The following is a 23,145-nucleotide window of genomic DNA, read 5'->3' on the forward strand; positions in this document are numbered from 1 at the left end:
GAAATACTGTAAATGTAAAACACACAGTGGACATTGACCTTAGAACCAAAAGAATCAGAACCTAAAATCTACATTAGGATTAGGTGAGTGAGATGGTGATGGGCACTCTGGCTACTGAATAGTTTGTTCCACATGAATGCACTCCAAGGCCCAGCAAAGTAGTGGAACCGCTCCGACTGCAAATGGCCACGTGTCCTTCTTTCCAGAGCTCAGGGACCTTGCAGAGCTTCACCAGTGAACCTGACAGCCGCAGCTGTTTCCCTGAAGACAGAACCACTGGTTTGGGAAAGGAAGCTGCCTTGGAGAACCATGGGAACATGCCCTGATCCAAAGGACCAGGGCTTTTGTACCTGGGTCCCCAACCTGCGCCTGCGCACTTGCTCTCCAGACCATCGAAAAGCGGACGCTAGGGGGCGCGCATGGTGAGCGCTGCAGCCAGAGGGCTTCTCCTTGGCCACTGTGTTGCAGCCTGCAGGACGGTGCTGTTGGCCTACTCTTAGAAAGACTTTGGAGCCTGCAGAAGCCCCTTCCTTTGTCTGAAGGACTGAATATTTCTGCAAGCAGGGAGGGATCGCAGGTTCCTGAGGCAACTCAGCCTGTGGTGAGTGCCCAGCACAGTCTTCCCAAATCTCAGACTGTTCCAGACCCCCCAGGCTTCTGGGTGCAGTGAAGTGCCGCAGTCGGTTAGAGGCCACTACAGCCGCCTCCCCATCCCCCCCGGCTACACTTGGAGGTCTGCTGAGCCCCCGACAGATGGGCAGGCCTACACTATCCCCCGAGCCCAGTGACAACTAGCCATCTGCGTGCAGAGGAGGAGCTGGGTGGATCCGGAGTGCCTGCAGAAGCCCCTTCCTTTGTCTGAAGGACTGAATATTTCTGCAAGCAGGGAGGGATCGCAGGTTCCTGAGGCAACTCAGCCTGTGGTGAGTGCCCAGCACAGTCTGCCCAAATCTCAGACTGTTCCAGACCCCCCAGGCTTCTGGGTGCAGTGAAGTGCCGCAGTCGGTTAGAGGCCACTACAGCCGCCTCCCCATCCCCCCCGGCTACACTTGGAGGTCTGCTGAGCCCCCGACAGATGGGCAGGCCTACACTATCCCCCGAGCCCAGCGGCAACTAGCCATCTGCGTGCAGAGGAGGAGCTGGGTGGATCCGGAGTGCCTGCAGAAGCCCCTTCCTTTGTCTGAAGGACTGAATATTTCTGCAAGCAGGGAGGGATCGCAGGTTCCTGAGGCAACTCAGCCTGTGGTGAGTGCCCAGCACAGTCTGCCCAAATCTCAGACTGTTCCAGACCCCCCAGGCTTCTGGGTGCAGTGAAGTGCCGCAGTCGGTTAGAGGCCACTACAGCCGCCTCCCCATCCCCCCCGGCTACACTTGGAGGTCTGCTGAGCCCCCGACAGATGGGCAGGCCTACACTATCCCCCGAGCCCAGCGGCAACTAGCCATCTGCATGCAGAGGAGGAGCTGGGTGGATCCGGAGTGCCTGCAGAAGCCCCTTCCTTTGTCTGAAGGACTGAATATTTCTGCAAGCAGGGAGGGATCACAGGCTCCTGAGGCACTGCGGCCTGTGGTGAGAACCCTAACCCGGCTGCGATTGAAGAGCTGTGGATCTTCCAAGGGGCAGGTGGGCGCACAGTGTCCCTGAGGCCCAGCTTGTCTGGAACTGCGGAGTTCTTAGCAGGCAGAGGAGGGCCACTGGTTCTGTAGGCCCAATGGCTTGGGGTAGCACGGTGCCAGAGTCTCAGTAGCTCCAAACATAGAAGGGGATTTTCAACAGATCCGGAGGAAGCTTTCAAATAACACTTGAAACACAGAAATATAGGAAAATGACAAAACGAAAGACCAAATTACAACCTCAAACCTCCAGCCCATCTCAGGAAAACCTAGGAGCAATGTATATAGAAGAAAATATATCCCATCCACCTCATATATCGGACACAATAGCTACTGAAGTTGACAAGCAACTCCAGGAAGCTTTAAAGAAATTCAAACTCGAAATAATCTCCCAGATAAAAGAAGAAATGATAAAAGAAATGAAAGAGGTTCTAAATATATCTAAAGAAAACACAGATAAAAAATTGGAGGAACTAAACAAAAAGATAGAATCCCTAGACGAGCAATGTAAGAAACAAACAGAATACATAATGCAGATGCACAGAGATATACAGGAAATAAAAAACTCCACTGAAAGTTCTAAAAACCGCCTTAATAAAGTGAAGATAGAATTTCAGACCTTGAAGACATGATTGCAGCTAGTGAACAGGAAAGGAAAGATCTTTTGAAAATAACAAGGAATCAGGAAACAACAATTCAACAACTGCAAGACGATGCAAAAAAGAATAACATAAGAATGATAGGGATTAATGAAAGAGAGGGAGACAACATGAAGGATGTCAGGAGGATATTTAGAGAAGGAATAGCTGCAAATTTCCCAAGCATGAGATCAGAAACTGATATCAGGATCAGTGAAGCATACAGAACACCAAATACTCATAACCAAAATAAAACTACACCCAGACATATAATAATCACCATCCCAGAAATCCAACACAAGAATAGATTATTAAAAGCTGTCAGAGAGAAAAGACAGATCACTTATAAAGGAAAACCTATCAGAATCACAGCAGACTTCTCAGCACAAACAATAAAGTCAAGAAGAGCATGGAGTGAAGTATTCCAGATCATAAAGCAAAATGATTTCCAACCAAGACTGATATATCCTGCAAAACTATCATTCAAAATAAATGGTACAATACGATACTTCCATGACAAAGAACAGCTGAAGAACTTCATGAACACCAAACCAACCCTGCAAAAAATATTGAAAGACAGTTTAGATACACAAAGGAAAAAACCACTAAGCAAAGCAAATAGTTAAACAGAAGAGAAAGATAAAGATGCAACAGCAGAGAGATAACATTCCTACAATTAACCAGCATTTAACAGTAATAACCATTAAAGTAAATGGTCTCAATGCACCAATCAAAAGAAACAGACTAGCAGAATGGATCAAGAAACAAAATCCAACCATATGCTGTTTACAGGAAACCCATCTAACCCAGAAGGATACTAACAGACTGAAAGTCAAAGGATGGAAAACAATTCTTCATGCAGCAGGAATCCAAAAAAAAAGGTAGGAGTAGCCATTCTGTTTGCAGACATCGTGAACTTTAAACCAACAATGACCATAAAGGACAAAGAAGGTCACTACATACTCGTAAGGGGAAAACTCCAAAGGAAGAGATAACTATCTTAAATATATACGCACCAAACTCCAGAACACCCAGTTATATAAAACAATTATTAACAGAAATGAAAACTCAAATTATCAGTAACACAATTGTAACAGGAGACCTTAATACGCCACTGACACCAAGGGACAGATCAACCAGACAGAAAATGAGCAAAGAAATAACAGAACTGAATCACACCTGTGAACAAATGGGTTTGACAGACATATATAGAATGTTCCACACAACAACATGAGAATACACATTCGTCTCAGCAGTACATGGATCATTTTCTAAAATAGACCATATATTAGCTCACGGAACATATTTGAACAAGTGCAAAAGAGCTGAAATCATCCCTTGCATGTTATCAGATCATAGCGCTCTGAAATTAGAAATTAATGATAAAAGATACTGAAAAAATCCCACAAACACATGGAAACTGAATAACACACTCTTGAGTAATCAGTGGGTCACAGAAGAAATTAAAGAAGAAATCAAACAATACCTAAAAGAAAATGAAAATGCAAATACAACTTACCGGAATCTGTGGGATGCAATGAAAGCCGTCTTGAGAGGAAAATTTATTGCACTGAGTTCCCACATCAGGAAAACAGAACAAATACAAATAAATAACTTGATGCTACACCTCAAACAGCTAGAAAAAGAAGAGCAAGTCAAGCCCAAAGCCAAAAGAAGAGAGGAAATTATAAAAATCAGAGCAGAAATCAATGCAATAGAGACTAAGAAAACAATCCAAAGAATCAACAAATCAAAGAGTTGGTTCTTTGAAAGAATAAATAAAATCGATAAGCCCCTAGCCAACCTTATTTAAAAAAGGGAAGAAAAAGCTCAAATTAATGCAATAAGAAATGAAAAAGGAGAAATCACTACAGACCCAATAGAAATACAGAAGATCATCAACACCTATTTCGAAAACCTCTACTCTCAAAAGCTTGATAACACAGAAGAAATAGACAGATTCATAGAAGCATATGAAGTGCCAAAGCTAGATCAAGAGGATGTAAAACTGTTGAATAACCCAATCTCGGTTACTGAAATTGAAAATGTAGTTAAGTCCTTACCCACCAAGAAGAGCCCAGGCCCAGATGGATTCACTGCAGAATTCTACAAGAAATACAAAGAAGACCTAACGCTGACACTCCTCAAACTATTCAATGAAATTGAAAGGGAAGCAATCCTTCCTAAGTCATTCCTGGAAGCAAATATTACTCTAGTACCAAAACCTGGGAAAGACCAAACTAAAAAAGAGAACTATAGACCGATCTCCCTAATGAACACAGATGCAAAAATCCTCATTAAAATATTGGCAAATAGGATCCAGCAAATCATCAAGAAGATTATACACCATGACCAAGTGGGATTCATCCCAGGAATGCAAGGATGGTTCAACATACGCAAATCAATAAATGTAATCCACCATGTCAATAAAGCCAAAAATAAGAATCACATGATCATTTCTATAGATGCAGAAAAAGCCTTCGATAAGGCCCAACATTTATTCATGATAAAAACTCTACAGACAAAATTGGAATAGATGGTCTTTACCTCAATATAATAAAGGCCACTTATGACAAACCAACAGCCAGCATCATACTAAATGGCCAAAAATTGAAAGCCTTTACTTTAAAATCAGGCACAAGACAAGGATGTCCTTTATCACCACTCCTATTTAATATAGTACTGGAAGTACTAGCCAGAGCAATTAGGCAAGAAAGAGAAATAAAAGGGGTAAAGATAGGAAAAGAAGGTTAAGTTGTCATTGTTTGCAGATGACATGATACTCTACATAGAAGACCCCCTAAGCTCCATTGAAAGACTCTTAGATACAATAAATAAATTCAGTAATGTGACTGGATACAAAATCAATACTCAGAAATCAATATCATTCCTATACACAAACAACAAAATCACAGAGAGGGAAATAAGAGAAACTGGACTATTCACATTAACAAGCAAAAAATGAAATATTTAGGAATTACTCTTAGAAAGAAATGAAAGACTTATACAGTGAAAACTATAATACACTGAAAAAGGAAATTGAAGGTGATCTCAGAAAATGGAAAGACATCCCTTGCTCAACGATAGGAAGAACAAACATTGTGAAGATGGCCATTCTCCCAAAACTCTTATACAGATTCAATGCAATCCCAATAAAAATACCATCAACGTACCTTATAGATCTAGAGAAATCACTCCTAAATTTCATCTGGAACCAGAAGAGACCTAGAATCGCAAAGGCAATTCTAAGCAGCAAAGACAAAGCAGGAGGCATGACAATCCCTGATTTGAAATTATATTACAAAGCAACAGTAGTAAAATCAACATGGTATTGGAATCAAAACAGAGCTGAGGATCAATGGAATAGATTAGAAGATACAACCACAACTACAAACACACTCAACCACCTTATCTTTGATAAAGGAGCCAAGCAGGTTCACTGGAAGAACGACAGTCTCTTTAATAAATGGTGCTGGAAAAACTGGCTCTCCATTTGCCGAAAACTAAAGCTAGACCCATGTCTATCACCACGTACTAAATTAAAATCTAAATGGGTCAAAGATCTGAATATTAAAACAGAAACACTAAATCTATTGGAAGACAAATTGGGTAGAAACCTTGGAGACATAGGAGTAGGTAGAGAATTCATGAATAGGACTCAAACCACACGGGAAATACTTCCCAGAATCAATAACTGGGACCACTTCTTATTAAAAAGTTTCTGCATGTCAAAAGAAATCTCCAGCATAGTGAAAAGAAAACCCACAAACTGGGAAAAGATTTTAGTGAACTCTCTCTCAGACAAGGGACTCTTGTCTAAAACATATAAAGCATTAAAAAAACTCAGACCTCCAAAATTCAAAGATCCAATCCAAAAATGGGCATCTGAGATGAATACGCAATTCTCAGATGAAGAAATGCAAATGGCAAATCAATACATGAAAAAATGCTCATCATCATTGGTCATTAGAGAAATGCAAATTAAAACCACACTGAGATACCATCTCACTCCTGAAAGAATGGCCAGGATCAAGAAAACGGACAACAACAAATGCTGGAGAGGCTGTGGGGAAAAAGGAACTCTCCTACACTGCTGGTGGGAGTGTAGACTGGTACAGCCTTTGTGGAGGTCTGTCTGGAGGTTTCTCAAAAAGGTGGGATTGGAAGTCTGATTTATTCCAGCTATTCCACTTCTAGGCATATTCCCAGAAGAACTGAAAGCATCATACCACAGTGATTTATGTGCACCTATGTTTATAGCAGCACAATTTGTAATTGCCAGATCTTGGAAACAACCCAAGTGTCCATCAACTGAGGAATGGATAAAAAAGTTGTGGTATTTCTATACAATGGAGTATTATTCAGCTATAAAGAAGGATCACATTGAGATATTTATCAATAAATGGGCGCAGCTTGAGACCATACTCATAAGTGAAATAAATCAATCTCGCATGTATGAATACCGAATAGTTTCCCTAATGTAAGTAATGATTCAAATATATAAAATATGTGGTAATCATGATTCTCCATTATGTGGCGTTGAAGCCTTATGAAATTTTCACTTATTAATTAGAAAGGCTTTATTCTGGGCTTCTTGATATGGAAATATTTGAAGCTATAGTATATGAAGTTTTATCCAAATATTTCATGGAAAAAGACAGACACTATGGTAACTACTATTCTTTAAAAAAAATATTTAGTTATTTGTTATGTTTATTTTAATGAAGGGAAAATTTTTTAAAAAATAGGATATATAATAGTAACTCTTTTCGATTTCCTATTAACTTGTTTTAAAGTCCTGTAATACTCCCACGATCTTGTTTTGACTGATTAGACTCTGTTCCATTCTGTGTGGTAGTATCAAGTCTGAGGGTATAGGCAACTACTTTGAAGGCAATAAGATTCACTAAGATGCCCATTCTGGTTTGACTATTGTCTCCTTTGGAAGTCCTGTAATGTTTACAATGCCTAAGTTTTATTGGTCTTGTTCTCTACTGTTTTGTCCAACTTTATAATATCTAATGAGATAGACAAATCTTTTTAAGGAAACAAGAGACAACGTTGATAACCATTGTTAATAACCGTGTACTCTGTTCTACATCATGTGCTATGTCTATCCTTGGTTTTGACTGACAGCTTTGTTTTGCCATGTTTGACTTTATTCTCCCCCCCCAAAAAAGTAATAAGAACTAAGGAGTAATAAAATCCAAAATGTGTAAATTTTGTTGTAAAAAAGAGAGGAAGGAAAAAAAAAGAGCTCTAACGGATATAACAGCAAGTGTGTTTAGGGGTGTTAAATAGCTGACTATATTAATGTTTTTGGATCATTGAACACAGCTGTTTGCAGTCTCTCTGTTTGAATGTCTACTTTGTATTCTTTGATACTGTGATTTGAGCAACTATTTCCAAGATGATAATATGTAATCTATTAACAGGTGATTTCTTACTGTTATGTTTTTTTTTGTAGTTCTGTATTATGTGTAACCTTACACTGCTTTGCTTTGTTTTGTGTTTTTCTCTTTTTCCTCTTAAATAAAATAAAAAAAGAAAGACTTGGGAGCAGGAAGGTCACAGCACGCAAAGTTACTTCCTGAAGAATATTTCAGTTTCTACAGAAACTAGAGTGCAGTGCCTGGTCAGTTTTCCTGTGGGTCCTTCAGTGAAATGTGCTTCATAAATCCAGCATCTTTTACAGCTCACCTGTTTCCTCTGTTCTATATAAGGCTTGTTGACAGTGATTATCTGTTTAAATTTCCTTTTTTTATTTGTTTTTGAGTATGACTTTACTAATTTTTAACAACTTCCAAAAGCTTGAAACTTAAAAATCCTCTCTCATAAACAATAATATAAAAAGCACCGTTATGGATTAAGAACTGGTGGTCAATTTAAGGCCAACTGGATTACATCAGCATGGCACTGAGTGAAGATGCTCCACCTGAGGAAAGTTGCCAGCATAAAGAGGTGGAGAAGAAAGAGGGTGTTAAGGTGTTAATGTGTTGTTGTGTTGAGGCAGTGTGGGTTGTCCTACGAGTTGCTGTTTGAGCTGTTGGTTCTCCTGGAGAAGCTCTGGTCCTCACATCGAGCATTGCTTCCTGTCTTCAGAGAGGAAGACGTGTGCTGCTTGGTCTCTGGGATAAGCTCATCATGCTGGCTTCCTGGCATGTACCTGACTGTGCTTATTGCCGGAGGAGCTCAGGGCCTTCGTGTCACTGAGGATGGCTGTGGTGCCTTTGAGGACAGCCCTGGTCTTTGTTGTGAGTGTGACTTCTCGGTTCCAGCATAGAACCCTCATCCCACCAGCACAGGTCCTTTACCCGGCTGGCATGGACTTTTTGGCTTCCATCGCTGACCTTTGGGCTTTCCTGGCATGGATCCATAAAGGAGACTGGCGTGAGTCCTTCTTGTGGGCTCTGGACCTCCAGTTGAACTCATGGGAGGCATTGTCATGAGCTCTGGGTTTTCACCTGGACTCATGTGGGACACTGCTGTGGGATTTTTGCTGTAGACATATTCTGTCGTCTTTGGTGTTGCGGATAGGTTTCGTGCATTTTCTTGTGTTAACTCCTGGTGACCATTATAAAAATAATATGATAGACTCTATGTCCTGATTTTAATTGTTCTCTGCGCAACCCTGAACTACAACAGGCACCTCATATGGAGAAGACTAATTTAATTTTTAGAATAAGGTTAAAGAGAATTGATTATAAAAATGGTCAAATCACTTCCACAAGTTTAATGTCTCACATCATGATACAAAGCAATGCAACAATCCTACAGAAAGATATTGTGGCATCAGTTGTTCAACCTGGTGTTTTTCTGGGATTAGAATCCACAGATACTCAAAAGGTCTAAGGCCTAAAAAGAGGTTAAGATCCTCTGACATGTGGTAAATTGTATTTAGGGCTGGTTGAACACGTGTAGATTAGCACGTTCCCTGGGTCATAGTGATTGTTAGCAGTGACGATGACTGTATGTGGATACTGTTTGATCATTGCCAAAGTGCTCCAGAAAATTAGCCCTAAGTTACTTCCAACAGCCTCAAGAGTGGTTGATGATGTCTTCACGTCGCTGATGAAGCATCAATGGCTCCGGGAGCTTGTGTAATCTGCAAAAACCCCTAAACTCAGAAGGGCAAGATCCACGTATAGTGTTTGGGTTCCACCTCCCTTGCTGCTGACTCTGTGTTCCAAAATCCAAACCCCAGGACTTTTTTATCTCTAGCTTTCCTATCTCCTCATCTACTAAGAGAGTAAATGGACTTGTTTCTGGTCCTGTGACTCCTATCTGCCCTCACTGTGGAGTTACCCAGCTTCCTGTCCATAGAAAAAAGGATTAGGAAGTCGTCTGCAAGAATGGTTAAAGGTCTGAATGCTGTGACCCCAAGTCTCAGAGTTTGTCATATTTATGCCCTCTGATCTCTGGAAGGACCCAGAAGCTGAGCAAGCGTTTTCCAAAAGGAAAATCCATATCTGGATGCTGCCCGATACTTGGGCGAAACCCCCCATGCAGAAGTCAGGGAGGGATTTCCAGCCCATGTGGTTCCTAAGTCACAGACATTGGGATGCTAAGGACACTACCTTCATCAGCCCTAAAGGTGCCATTGCCTGACAGGGACACCAGGCCAACAGTGACCCAAGGATGAGGGGGACCCACTTGCCCAGACCTAAATTCCATAGAAGAAAGCTGGCTCCAGCCCTGTCCACTGTCCACACCTGAAACAGAAGGTGAGCTTCTACAGCGCTGTCCACCCTCATGAGGACAGTCTGGGTCAGTGGTGCCCTGGCTTAGCACAGGGGAGCAATGATCCACGAGTGGTGATGGTACCTGGACTTGTGGCAGGAGTTGGAGTGGGTGCTGCACTAGAGTCTTCCACTCTGATTCTTCTTAAGGGAGAATCAGGACGTCTTTGGTATGACCAAACATTTTCCACACTTTACTATAATCAGAAATATTTTAGGAGGTGTTAATCTTATGTGTTTTAAAAATCAGAAACCTTTCAGAACTGGTCAGTTGATTTACTGTTTCATTTCATCTTGTGAGAATTTAAGTAAAATGTACTTCTTTCTCTTGGAGTCATTTTGGCCAAATTATCAGTATCATCTAGGTTTTCAAATCAGTGTTATCTAGGTTTGCAATTGTTTAAAGTGGAATCAATTAATTATTTTTCTGGTTTCTAATCCCTTTTGTACTTTATTTTCCTATCCTGTGCTTTCATGCTTTCTTTCCTTAGTCATTTGTTTGCCTGCCGGCTTTCCCACTGTCTGTTTTTCTAGATGGTCTGAATTTGAATGATAAGCTGTGTAATTTGTCTAGTTTCTTGATTTTTGTTCTTTATTTTCACTTGTTTCTCTTTGAATTTGATTTTTATTTTCCTTCCTTTTTGCATCTCACTTCACTTTGCATGTCACTTCTCATATCTGATCATTGCTCAGTTGCAGCTTTGAAAATAAGGTGCTAGAATTTCTTTTTATTTAAATTGTAGTTCTGCTGGCTGCTCAACCTTCCTCATCCTGGACTCTACCAGTGAGCCAACTCCAGGGTCCATTACTCTCATTGTAACCAGATTGTATAGTTTTACTTTTTATTGTTCTTTTGGGTCAAGAATAATTTATTCAATAATAATGTTCATAGTCAGAAGAGAAGTTTTGACTTTAAAGTAATTTCTAGTTTCTTCCCTAGTTGTTAGAGAGTGTAGGAATACTGATCTTATACAGCTTATAAATTTCCCTTGGGTCTTACTATGAATTCAGTGTTTACAGGACTTTGCTATGTTCGTAAGAGCACATATTCTCTGTGGCTGATGTATGAAATAGGCATATGGGGGCAGTGGCATCTCAAGGGTCCTGGGCTGAGCATGGGCAGCCTCTCAGAGCAGGATAAGGCTGATCCCCCAACCCCAGACGAGCCTTGTGGATATGAGTGGGGATGCACTGTGGCTGCTTGGTTACTGGCTGGTGGCTGGGTTCAGTCTCTGTTCCCTCCATGACCTAGGCAGCCCCTTCACAGTCCCCACCACCATTCCCTGCCCACATGGCCTATCCTGGGGTGGAAAGGACGTTTTGCCTTTCTCCACACTGTGGGCAGCTCTTTTGACTCCATAGCCTTGGTTGGCCACACAGAGAGCCAGCAGCCCCCACTCTGGGGCTGGGGTTGCCTCATGTGCCAGTGGACTCTCTGGACTCTCTGGCCTCCTCCCTGGTTGATGCTGTCTGCAGCTTGTGCTCACTTTGGATCTTGAGCCTGGGTGAGCAAGAGCAAGGGCCTGGTCCGGTAAACCAGCAGGTGGTTCATCAGATCCTGTTCTGCTTCCCAGAGCAGCTCACTCCCCTCCAACTTGAGAACTGTGGTCACTCTAGGGCTGATAGTGTGTCCTGATGCTGGTTGACCCTTGCTTGGGGGGAGAGCTGGCTGCATTCATTACGTCCAAGTGAGAAGTTTGTATATTGCTCTACCGATAGCTGGGATGACAGTGACTTTGGTGACTGTAGAGGATGCAGGGCTGTTCCATCCCCCTCCCATGGTGATGACAGTGATGGAACCTGCCCTATCCACCTGGATGGTAATGATCATGTCTATCACTATGAGCAAGAGTGACACAAAAAAAGGGATTTAAGTTCCATACAGAGATCTACGATATTTACCACATTTGAAGAAAGCATAGGAGAAACTGCTTCATCCAAACCAATTCTGGAGACCTTGCCCGTCACCTAACCTTTTGTGTAATGTGTCTGCGCCTGTCTGTGTTCTTCTTCCAAACACAGCAGCTCTCTTGTCCTTGTCTATGGAGAGTTGGTCCACTGGTCCCGCACCTGTTCTTCCTCACATGCCCTCTACATTCCCTGGGCCCCTGGGCAGCTAGCAGCTGGGCTATTGGAATTCTTCAGTCCTCCCTGCATCACCTACCTAGCTGGGAGTGTTCTTTCCATCCAGTGGATGCCCAGACAGTCTTCTAGGGAGGAGGAGGAAATTGCCCTGCTGGAAGGTGTCACATTTTCTCTCCTGACCCCAGCCTGTCCTTGCTTGTCCTGGGTCTTGGCTGCTGCAGACCTTAGGAACTCCTTTGTAAGCTCTTGCAGGGGTGCTCAGCTAGTCATATACCCTTGACCAAGGAGTGGTCATCATCTTCAGCAGATAGTCATCCTCCTAGGCCAAATGCACAGCTTCTGGATACACATTGATCATGGAAGGAGAGAGGAACACCAGCCCAGCCATCCAGATCACTGAATCAATGCTGGTGACCAATGGGATGACAGATGTTGCAGCCAGATCACCCACACATCCATGCCTGTGTGCCAGTGACAGCAGCCTGTGACATCTATCCATGAGCTAGAAGTTTGTGATTTCCCATAGAACTCTCCTGTGGCCAGGGCAGGAAGGTGTTGCATCTGATCTTACCTCTTACCCCAGTGCAGGGAGAGCACTAGCCAGCCCCTGATGCTGCCACTCTATCCCACTGCTTGGGGAACTAATTGTACAGTCATTGAACAGATGCATTCCATTTCAGTCAGGACGTGTTTCCTTCAAGACTTAGTTTTATCATATTATATCTAGCTCTACTACAGTTACTTAAAACTTGAAATTTTATTTTTATTATTACCCACAAATCTTAAAATATCATTTTTGTTTCCTTGAAGTGTTTACGTACATAGATATTCACCTCAGCAATACTCAATAGGTCTGTTTCATCTGAGTTCTCCTGTCAAGTATTGTTTACCTTTCTCATTATTTCCCTTTATACCTTTAAATTTAATTTACTTTGTGTGTTTGTGTGTGTATGTGTGTGTGTGTGTGTGTGTGTGTGTGTGTGTGTGTGTATGGGAACTGCACACTTGCCAGGCATGCACTGCATTGCTGAGCTATATTCCTGGTCTTTAATTTGCTTTTTTGGATTTGAATATTTTTTTCTATTCTGCCATAACAGCTTTTTCTTTCTATCAGTGTTACTTTCCATTTATAACTGTGCTTTAGTATACTCTACCCAGGAAATATGACTGGGGAAAATCTTCACTTTGAATTTCAAAGTGTTAAACTGAACCCATAATCACTCATGACCTGGTCCTTCCATCGCATATTCCAAGACCTATCACTTCTCATTCAAATGCAAGCTTGAGGGATGCTGTCCACAGGGCAGTGGAAGTGTATGTAGTTCTGTTTCCCTTCCGCATTCATCTGCATGCTCCATCATTAGCAGGTGCAGCAGTGGGACCCAGCCACTGTGGGGGGTAGCATATTAAACAGAATTCCAGACTCCATATCAGAAAGTGAAGAGAGGATAATTTAGTCACACTGAATGTTTCTTGGCTTGTCATGAGCTGTATAAGGTCTTATTCGTTTTTAAATGTCAGTAGAAAAGCAGTGGGTGTGTCTGGTTTTTTTCAATTTTTTTTTATTTTAAAGAGGATAAAACTGAACATAACAAAATAGAACAAAGCATATCAGAATAAAACAATGTAAGTGATACAGATTTCAAGTAGCTGTACATTTCATCACACATAATATAATCAATTCTAGTAAACTGTTTAGGAGAAGTTCTATGCATGTATATGTCTCTACATATACCCATTCTTTCTGTATTAGAGGAAAATACAAAATAAAACAAAACATTACTAGAAAAACACAAAACCAAAAAGACAAATAAATAACAACAGCAAAGAGCCCAAAACTATTATGATAGAGCCTTCAAAACAAGGTAATAGGAGCATAACCACAATTGTTAGTTTATGTAGTGATCTTCAAGAGTTCCTTAGTTCACCAGACACAAACTTGGAAAACTGCTCCAATCCTATGAATGTTAACTGTTTTCTTCCATAAACCTATAGAATTTGTAGCACATTCACCTTATTTATCTTAAATGTGTTTAAAATTTTTTAGATATTTTTCTTTTCCCTTTTTCTTTTTTCTCCTTTTCCTTGAGATGTAATTTTTTCCTCCTTCGAGTAGATATTTCCCCTTTCACTCTATTTATAGTGAATTTTGTATTGTATGTACTCTTACCATTTCGTACACTGGGGAGATAATATGGTATTCACACATGTGAGTTTGATTTGTTTCACTTATGAATATGGTCTAAAGCTGCATCCATTTACTTATAAATATCTCAATGTGATCATCCTTTAGACCTGAGTATTCTATCAAAGTACCACATCTTTTTTTATCCATTCTTCAGTTGACTAGCATTTAGGTTGTTTCTAAGATCTGGTTATTACAAACTATGCTGCTATAAACATGGGTGCACATATATCACTGTGATATGATGTTTTCAGTTCTTCTGGGAATATGCCTAGAAGTGGAATAGCTGGATCAAATGGGACTTCAAATCCCAGCTTTTTGAGAAATCTCCAGACTGATGTCCACAGTGGTTGCACCAGTCTACACTCCCACCAGCAGTGCAGGAAAGTTCCTGCATGTGATAACATGCCTGGGATAATTTCAGTTCTTTTGCACTTACTTAAGCATGTTCTGTGGGCTAGTATATGGTCTATTTTAGAGAATGTCCCATGTGCTGCTGAGAAGAATACATATTCTAATGTTGTTGGGTTGAACACTCTGTACATGTCCACCAAGTATTTTTGTTCACAGTTGTGATTAAGTTCTGTTATTTTTTTGCTGATTTTCAGTCTAGTTGATCTTTCTCTTTGTGTCAATGGGGTGTTTAGGTCTCCTGTTACATTTGGGTCATTGCTTGTTTGATTTTTCATTTTTGTTAGTATTTCTTTTGTATAGCTGGATGCTCCCAAATTTGGAGCATATATATTTAAGATTATTATATCTTCCTTTTGAAATTTTCATTTTTAAAAAATTTTATTTAAAGAAAGAATAAACAAAACAGAAAAAGGGTAGAAATAATACATAATTTCAAAGAAAAATTAAACAGAAAGAATTACTAGTTGATAATTACATATTGTCCACTTACAAATAGTTGTTCAAGTTACAAAAATGAAGCATACAAAGAAGACATTCAAACACTGAGACTGCAAACAGTTCTGTTCAACTATCCAGTAAAAGTTTAGGAATGGCCTCCCTGCTTCCAGCCATCTTTGGTGGAATCTGGAGTTCTAAGCAAGTAAGCAGGTGCCCTCAGTTCTGGAGGCTGGGTGGCCTGGGGTAAGTGTCCCCTTCACTTTCCCCCGAGCCAGCTAGTTTGGGACCCTCGCTCAACCCTGGACAGGGAACTTCGCATCTCCAGGTACACTGGACTAGCGTGGCAGGTCCTGAGTGGGCCAGCAATGGCCTCCCTGATCCCGGCTGTGCTTAGTAGACTCTGGATTTCTAAGCAAGCAAGAGGGCAACATCAGTTCCAGAAGCTGGGCAGCCTGGTGTAAGTGACCCCACACTTTCACCTGGGGTCCAGCTAGTTTGGGACCCTTCTCAGCCCCAGACAGGGAACTTCATGGCTTCTTGGTGCACTGGACCCACACGATGGGTCCTGAGAAGGCCTGCATTGGCCTCCCCACTCCTGGCCATGCTTAGTGGACTCTGGAATTCTAAGCAAGCAAGCGGGCACCATCAGCTCCAGAAGCTGGGATTGAGCCAGACTGCCCCATCCCCAGTGACCCTTTCTCAATCCGGGGAATTAGGTGGCCAGAGTCCCAAGAGCTGAGGGCATAGAAGAGGATTTCCAACAGACCCTGTGGAAGCCTTGGAATAGCACTTGAAACACTACAAACACAGAAGTACAGGAAAATGACAAAACAAAAGATAAAATTACAATCTCAAATTTCCAGTCCATCCAAGGAAATCTTAGCAGTGATGTACATAGAAGAAAATATATGCCATACCCCTCAAATATTGGACATAATAGCAACTGAAATAAAGAAGCAACACCTGAATGCTTTAAAGAAATTCAAACTAGAAATAATCTCCCAGGTAAAAAAGTAATGATAGAAGAAATGAAGGAGATGCTGAACATATTTAAAGAAGACACAGTTAAAATTGAAGGAACTAAACAAAAAGATAGAATCCCTGGATGAGCAATATAAGAAACAAACAGAATACATAAAGCAGACACAAAGAAAAACACAGGGAATAAAAAATTTCACTGAAAGCTGTGAAAAATGCCTCAATGAAAGTGAAGATAGAATTTCAGACCTCAAAGACAAGATAACAGCTAGTAACAGGAAAGGAAAGATATTTTAAAAATAACAAGGAATCAGGAAATAACAGTTCAACAATTGCAAGACAATGCAAAGAAGAACAACATAAGATTGATAGAGATTAATGAAAAAGAAGGGGACAACATAAAAAGATGTCAAGAGGATATTTTGAAAAGCAATAGCTGAAACTTTCCCAAACATGCGATCAGAAACCAACATTAGGATGAGTGAAGCATATAGAACTCCAAATAGCCATAACCAAAATAAAACTACACCCAGACACATAATAATCACCATCCCAGAAGTCCAACATAAGAATAGAATATTAAAAGCTGTCAGAGAGAAAAGACAGATCACTTATAAAGGAAAACCTATCAGAAATACAGCAGACTTCTCAGCACAAACAATAAAGTCAAGAAGAGCATGGAGTGAAGTATTCCAGATCTTAAAGGAAAATGATTTCCAACCTAGACAGATGTACCATGAAAAACTGTCCTTCAAAATCAATGGAGAAATAAGATACTTCCATGACCAAGAACAGCTGAAGAACTTCATGACCACCAAGCCAACCCTGCAAAGAATATTGAAAGACAGTTTAGATACACTTAGGAAAAACCACTAAGCAAAGCAGACAGTTAAACAGAACAGAAATATAAAGATACAACAGCGTAAAGATAACGTGTTAACAATAAACCAATGTATAACTGTTGTAACCATTAATGTAAATGGTCTCAATGCACTAATTAAAAGAAACAGACTGGCAGAATGGATCAAGCAACAAAATCCAGCTCTACAAGAATCCCATCTAACCCAAAAGGGTACTCACAGACTGAAAGTCAAAGGATGGAAGATAATACTTCATGAAACAAGAACCCCCCAAAGTGGGGGTATTTATTATGTTTGCAGACAATGTGAGCTTCAAATCAACAATGATCAGAAGAGATAAAGAAGGTCATTACGTACTGATTAGGGGAAATATTCAAGATGAAGAGATAACTATCTTAAATATATATGCAGCAAATTCCAGAGCACCCAGTTATATAAAGCAAGTATTAACAGAAATGAAAAACCAAATTATCAGTAATGCAATTATAACAGGACACCTTAACACACCATTGACACCAAGGGACAGATCAACCAGACAGAAAATCAGCAAAGAAATAACAGAACTGAATCACACATGTGAACAAATAGACTTGATAGACATACACAGTGTTCCACCCAACAACATCAGAATACACATTCTTCTCGGCAGTACATGGGACACTCTCTAAAATAGACCATAAACTAGCCCACAGAACATATTTAAATAAGTGCAAAAGAGTTGAAATTATCTCATGCACATTATGGGATCATAGCACTATGAAATTAGAAATTAATGATAAGAGATACTGCAAAAATACCACAAACACATGGAAACTGAATAACACAATCTTGCGTAATTAGTGAGTCACAGGGGAAATTAAAGAAGAAATTAAACAATACCTACAAGCAAACAAAAATACAATTACACCTTACCATAATCTATTGGGTGCAATGAAACCATCCTTAGAGGAAAATATATTGCACTGAGTTCCCACATTAGGAAAGCAGAATGAATACAAGTAAACAACCTGATACTATACCTCAAACATCTAGAAAAAGAAGAGCAAGTCAAGCCCAAAGCAAATCCCACTGAGGAAATTATAAAAATCAGAGCAGATATTACTGAAATAGAGACTAAGAAAACAATTGAAGGAATGAATGAAACTAACAGTTGCTTCTTTGAAAGAAAAAATAAAATTGATAAGACCCTAGCCAACCTTGTTTAAAAAAGGGAAGAAAAAGCTCAAATTCATGCAATTAGAATTGAGAGAGGCAAAATCACTACAGACTCCATAGAAATACAGGAGATCATCAGCACCTATTGCAAAAACCTCTATTCTCAAAGGTTTGATAACACAGAAGAAATAGACAGATTCCTAGCAACATATGAAATACCAAAGTTAGGTCAAGAAGATGTAAAACTGCTGAATTACCCAATTCCTATTAATGAAATTGAAAACGTAATTAAGTCCTTATCTACAAAGAAGAGCCCAGGCCCAGATGGATTCAAGCAGATTTCTACAAGAAATACAAAGAAGACCTAATGCCAACACTCCTCAAACTATTCAATGAAATTGAAAGGGAAGCAATCCTTCCTAAGTCATTCCTGGAAGCAAATATTACTCTAGTACCAAAACCTGAGAAAGACCCAACTAAAAAAGAGAACTATAGACCAATCTCCGTAAAGAAAACAGATGCAAAAATCCTCAATAAAATATTGGCAAATAGGATGCAGCAAATCATCAAGAAGATTATACACCATGACCAAGTGGGATTCATCCCAGGCATGCAGGGATGGTTCAACATACATAAATCATTAAATTTAGTCCACCATATCAATAAAGCCAAAAGTAAGAATCACATGATCATTTGTATACATTCAGAAGAAACTTTGATAATGTTCAACATTCATTTATGATAAAAATTTACAGAAAATTGGAATAGATGGCCTCTCCCTCAATATAATAAAGGCCATCTGTGACAAACCAACAGCCAGTATCATATAAAAAGGCCAAAAATTGAAGGTCTTTACTTTAAAATCAGGCCCAAGACTAGGATGTTCCTTATCACCACTCCTATTTGACATAGTACTGGAAATACTAGACAGAGCAATCAGGCAAGAGAGAGAAATAAAAGGGGTAAAGATAGGAAAAGAAGAAGTTAAATTATCATTGTTTGCAGATGACATGGTACTCTACATAGAAGACCCCCAAAACTCCATTGAAAGACTCTTAGATATAATAAATAAGTTCAGTAATGTAGCTGGATATAAAATCAATACTCAAAAATCAATAGCATTCCTATACACTAACAACAAAATCACAGAAAGGGAATTAATAGAAGCCACAGGCTTCACACTAGCAATCAAAAAAGGAAACATTTAGGAATTACTCTCACGTAAGAACTGAAAGACCTAAACAGGGAAAATTATAATGCACTGAAAAAAGAAACTGAAGAGGAATCAGAAAGTGGAAAGACATCCCTTGCTCATGGATAGGAAGAATAAATATTGTGAAAATGGCCATTCTCCCAAAACTGTTATAAAAATTTAATGCAATCTCAATAAAAATACCATCAACATATCTGATAGATTTGGAGAAATGTCTCCTAAAGTCCATCTGGAGTGAGAACAGACCTAGAATAGCAAAGACAGTTCTAAGCAGCAAAGGCATGATAGGAGGCATCACAATCCCTGACTTGAAGGTAAACTACAAGGCAATTGTAGTAAAATCAACATGGTACTGGAATCAAAACAGAGCTGAAGATCAATGAAATAGATTAAAAGATACAACCACAACTACAAACACACTCAACCACCTTATCTTTTATAAAGGGACCAAACAGGTTCACTGGAAGAACAACAGTCTTTTTCATAAATGGTGTTGAAAAACTGGCTCTCCATATCCTGAAAACTAAAACTAGACCCATGCCCACCACCATGTACTAAAATGAAATCTAAATGGATCAATGGTCTGAATATTAAAACAGAAACACTAAATCTATTGGAAGATAAATTGGGTAAAACCCTGGAAGATATAGGAGTAGGTAGAGAATTCATGAACAAGACTCAAACCGCATGGGAAATATTTCCTAGAATCAATAACTGGGATCAGTTCTTATTAAAAATTTCTGCATGTCAAAAGAAATCTCAAGCACAGTGAAAAGAAAACCCACAAACTGGTAAAAAAAATCTTAATAAACTCTCCCTCAGACAAAGGACTTTCTCTAAAACATAAAATATCTAAAAAATCAGAACCCCAAAATTCAAAGATCCACTCCAAAAAAGTGCATCAGAGAAGACTACACAGTTCTCAGATGAAGAAATACAAATGATAAATAAATGAAAAAATGTTCATCATCATTTTTCATTAGAGAAATGCAAAGAAAACCACACTGAGATTCCACCTCACTCCTGAAAGTATGGCCAGGATCAAGAAAACCAACAACAACAAATGCTTGAGAGGCAGTGGGTAAAAAGGAACTCTCCTGCACTGTTGGTAGGAGTATAGATTGGTGCAACCATTGTGGAGGTCAATCTGGAGATTTCTCAAAAAGCTGGGATTGTTCTAGCTATTGCACTTCTAGGCATATTCCCAGAATAATTGAAAGCATCATACCACAGTGATATATGTGCACCCATTTTTCTAGTAGCACAGTTTGTAAAAACAAGATCTTGGAAACAACCTAAGTGCCATCAACTGAAGAATGGATAAAAAAGTTGTGGTATTTTTATACAATGGAATATTACTCAGCTATAAAGAAAGATCACATTGAGATATTGATAAATAAATGGGCACAGCTTGAGACCATACTCATACGTGAAATAATTCATACTCATGTGTATGAATACTGAATAGTTTCCCTAGTGTAAGAAATTATATAAATACATAAAAATATGTGGTTATCATGATTCCCCATTATATGGTTTGAAGCCTTATAAAGTTTTCACTCATTAGTTGAATGGTTTTATTTTGGGCTGTTTGATTTTATTGTCTGTGATGATATGAACAGCTATTTTGTAGAAAATGAGACTTAATAACTAGTGCTAATTTAACAACATCTTGTTTTGAAGTCCTATGAAACTGTTGTTCTTCTGTCTCCATTGCTTTTATCATGGAATATCTTATTGGATTTTATTATATGTGATAGTATAAACAGAATTTTTTATTGGCAAAGAGATAATTTAGAAACCATTGTTTATTTTCTGTTAGCTGGTTCTAAATACCTTATAATATTTTCATCCTCTCGAATGGTTTCACATTGTCTTGATATGTTTGATACTATAGTATACGAAGTTATAAAATATTTCAAGGAAAGAGACACTATGATAACTACTATTAAGTCCTGTTATCTTGTGGTGAAACACTATGTTGCTTAAATTGTTCTGTTCTGACCTGTATTGTTATGTCCTCTTTTATCTCCCCCTTTTTAAAATTTATTGATTTTTATTATTATTATTGTTTTTTAATTAAGGTAAAAAACTGGCAGGATATATTATAGTAACTTTTTTGATTTCCTATTCACTTGATTTGAAGCCATGTATTGCTCCCTCTGTCTTGTTTTGACTGATTTTACTCTATTCTGTTTTGTTTGATAGTATCAAGTTTGTGGTTATGGGAAACTACTTTGAAGGCAGCAAGATTCACTATAATGCTAATTCTGCTTTGACTATTATCTTATTTTGAAGCCCTGTCATGTTTCCAATGTTTAGGTTTTGTTGGTTTTGTTCTGAATTGTTTTGTTCAATTTTATTATACCTGATGATATAGGCAATTCTTTCTAAGGTAGAAAGAGGCATTATGGTCACCATTGTTGATCACCTTGTATTCTGTTTTTACATCATGTACTGTGTCTATCCTCTGTTTTGACTCACTCTGTCTTGTTTTGTCACATTTGGTTTTACTCCCTTCCAAAAAAAGCAATAAGGACTGTGGAAGTAATAAAACCCATAATGCATAAATGTTATTGTGAAAAGAGAGGAAAAGAAAGTGCTCTAAAGGACACAACTTCAACTGTGTTTAGGTGTGTGATATAGATGACCATATTACTAAGTTTTTGTTGGATCACTGAACACAACTCTTTCTAGTATCATTGTTTGAATGTACACTTTGTACGCTTTAACTTTGCAACTTGAACAAGTATTTCTTTTTTTAACTATGAAGTTTTTAGTTTTTTATTTTAAAAAGAATAAAACAAGCAAATAAACAAACAAAAAACCCAATACAAAACAGAAGAAAATAGATCAGAGTAAAACAATGCAAATGGCACAGGAGACAAGACAACAGGAAATCAACAGTGGCTACCATCGTGTCTCTTGTTTTCTTCAAAATAGTTGTCCATACTTTCACACACAGTAATTTAATACAAAACAAAATAGTATAAAAGCAATCAAAACAAAATAATGAGAGCCTTATGGACCTTCAAAACCAGACAATAGGAAATCAACAATGGCTACCATATTGTCCCTTGTTTTCTTCAAAAACTGTCCATACCTTCACACATATTAAAATCAAATCATTGAAAACAGACTAAAACTATGTGAGGCTTTAAAAGCACATTTGATTTTATGTTGAAGACAAGATAAATATTAGAATGATTTCAGAACTGGTAGACAAGGGAAAAGAGAGGAAAAACAAGATTTTTTAATAGATTACGTATTCTCATCTTAGAAATAGTTGTTCAAGTTACAAAATTAAAGCATATAAAGTGGGTACTCAAACAGTGAGACTGCAAACAGTTGTTTTCAGTGGTCCAACAAAAACTCTCTAATATGGTTATTTATCTTATATGCTTAAATATACATGCAGAATATCCTATAGAGCACTTTCTTTTCCTCTCTTTTTTATAATGAGAATTACAAATTACACATTTTGGGTTTATTACTCCCACAGTTCTTATTACTGTTTTGTGAAGAGAATAAAACCAAATGTGACATAATAAAACAGTCAGTCAAATCAAAAGGATGGACATAGTACATACTGTAAAAACAGAATACAAGGTGATCAACAATGGTTACCATAATGCCTCTTGCTATCTTAAAAAGAATTGCCTATATCATCGCTTACAATAAAATTGAACAAAACAGTAAAGAACAAGACCAATAAAATCGAAACATTGGAGACATTACAGGTCTTTAAAAAAAAAAGATAATAATCAAACCAGAACAGGCATCATAGTGAATTTTATTTTCTTCACAGTTGTTGCCTATAGTCTCAAAC

The 23,145-nt window shown here is 38.9% G+C and overlaps 1 protein-coding gene across 1 annotated transcript in view; it reads left to right on the top strand.

The window, feature by feature from the left end:
* Nucleotides 1-309: 309 nt before the first annotated feature.
* The window catches only part of LOC100716890 (vomeronasal type-2 receptor 116-like), a 135,213-nt gene continuing 112,377 nt past the window's right edge, over nucleotides 310-23,145 (top strand). The window contains exons 1-2 of the mRNA XM_023562653.2: nucleotides 310-422; nucleotides 11,708-11,808. Coding sequence (XP_023418421.2) covers nucleotides 310-422; nucleotides 11,708-11,808 — 214 coding nt within the window. The remainder of the gene's footprint in view (nucleotides 423-11,707; nucleotides 11,809-23,145) is intronic.

Source organism: Cavia porcellus, unplaced genomic scaffold (assembly GCF_034190915.1).
Source record: "Cavia porcellus strain 051 isolate PalLab524CR breed Dunkin Hartley unplaced genomic scaffold, mCavPor4.1 scaffold_17, whole genome shotgun sequence".
NCBI lineage: Eukaryota > Metazoa > Chordata > Mammalia > Rodentia > Caviidae > Cavia > Cavia porcellus.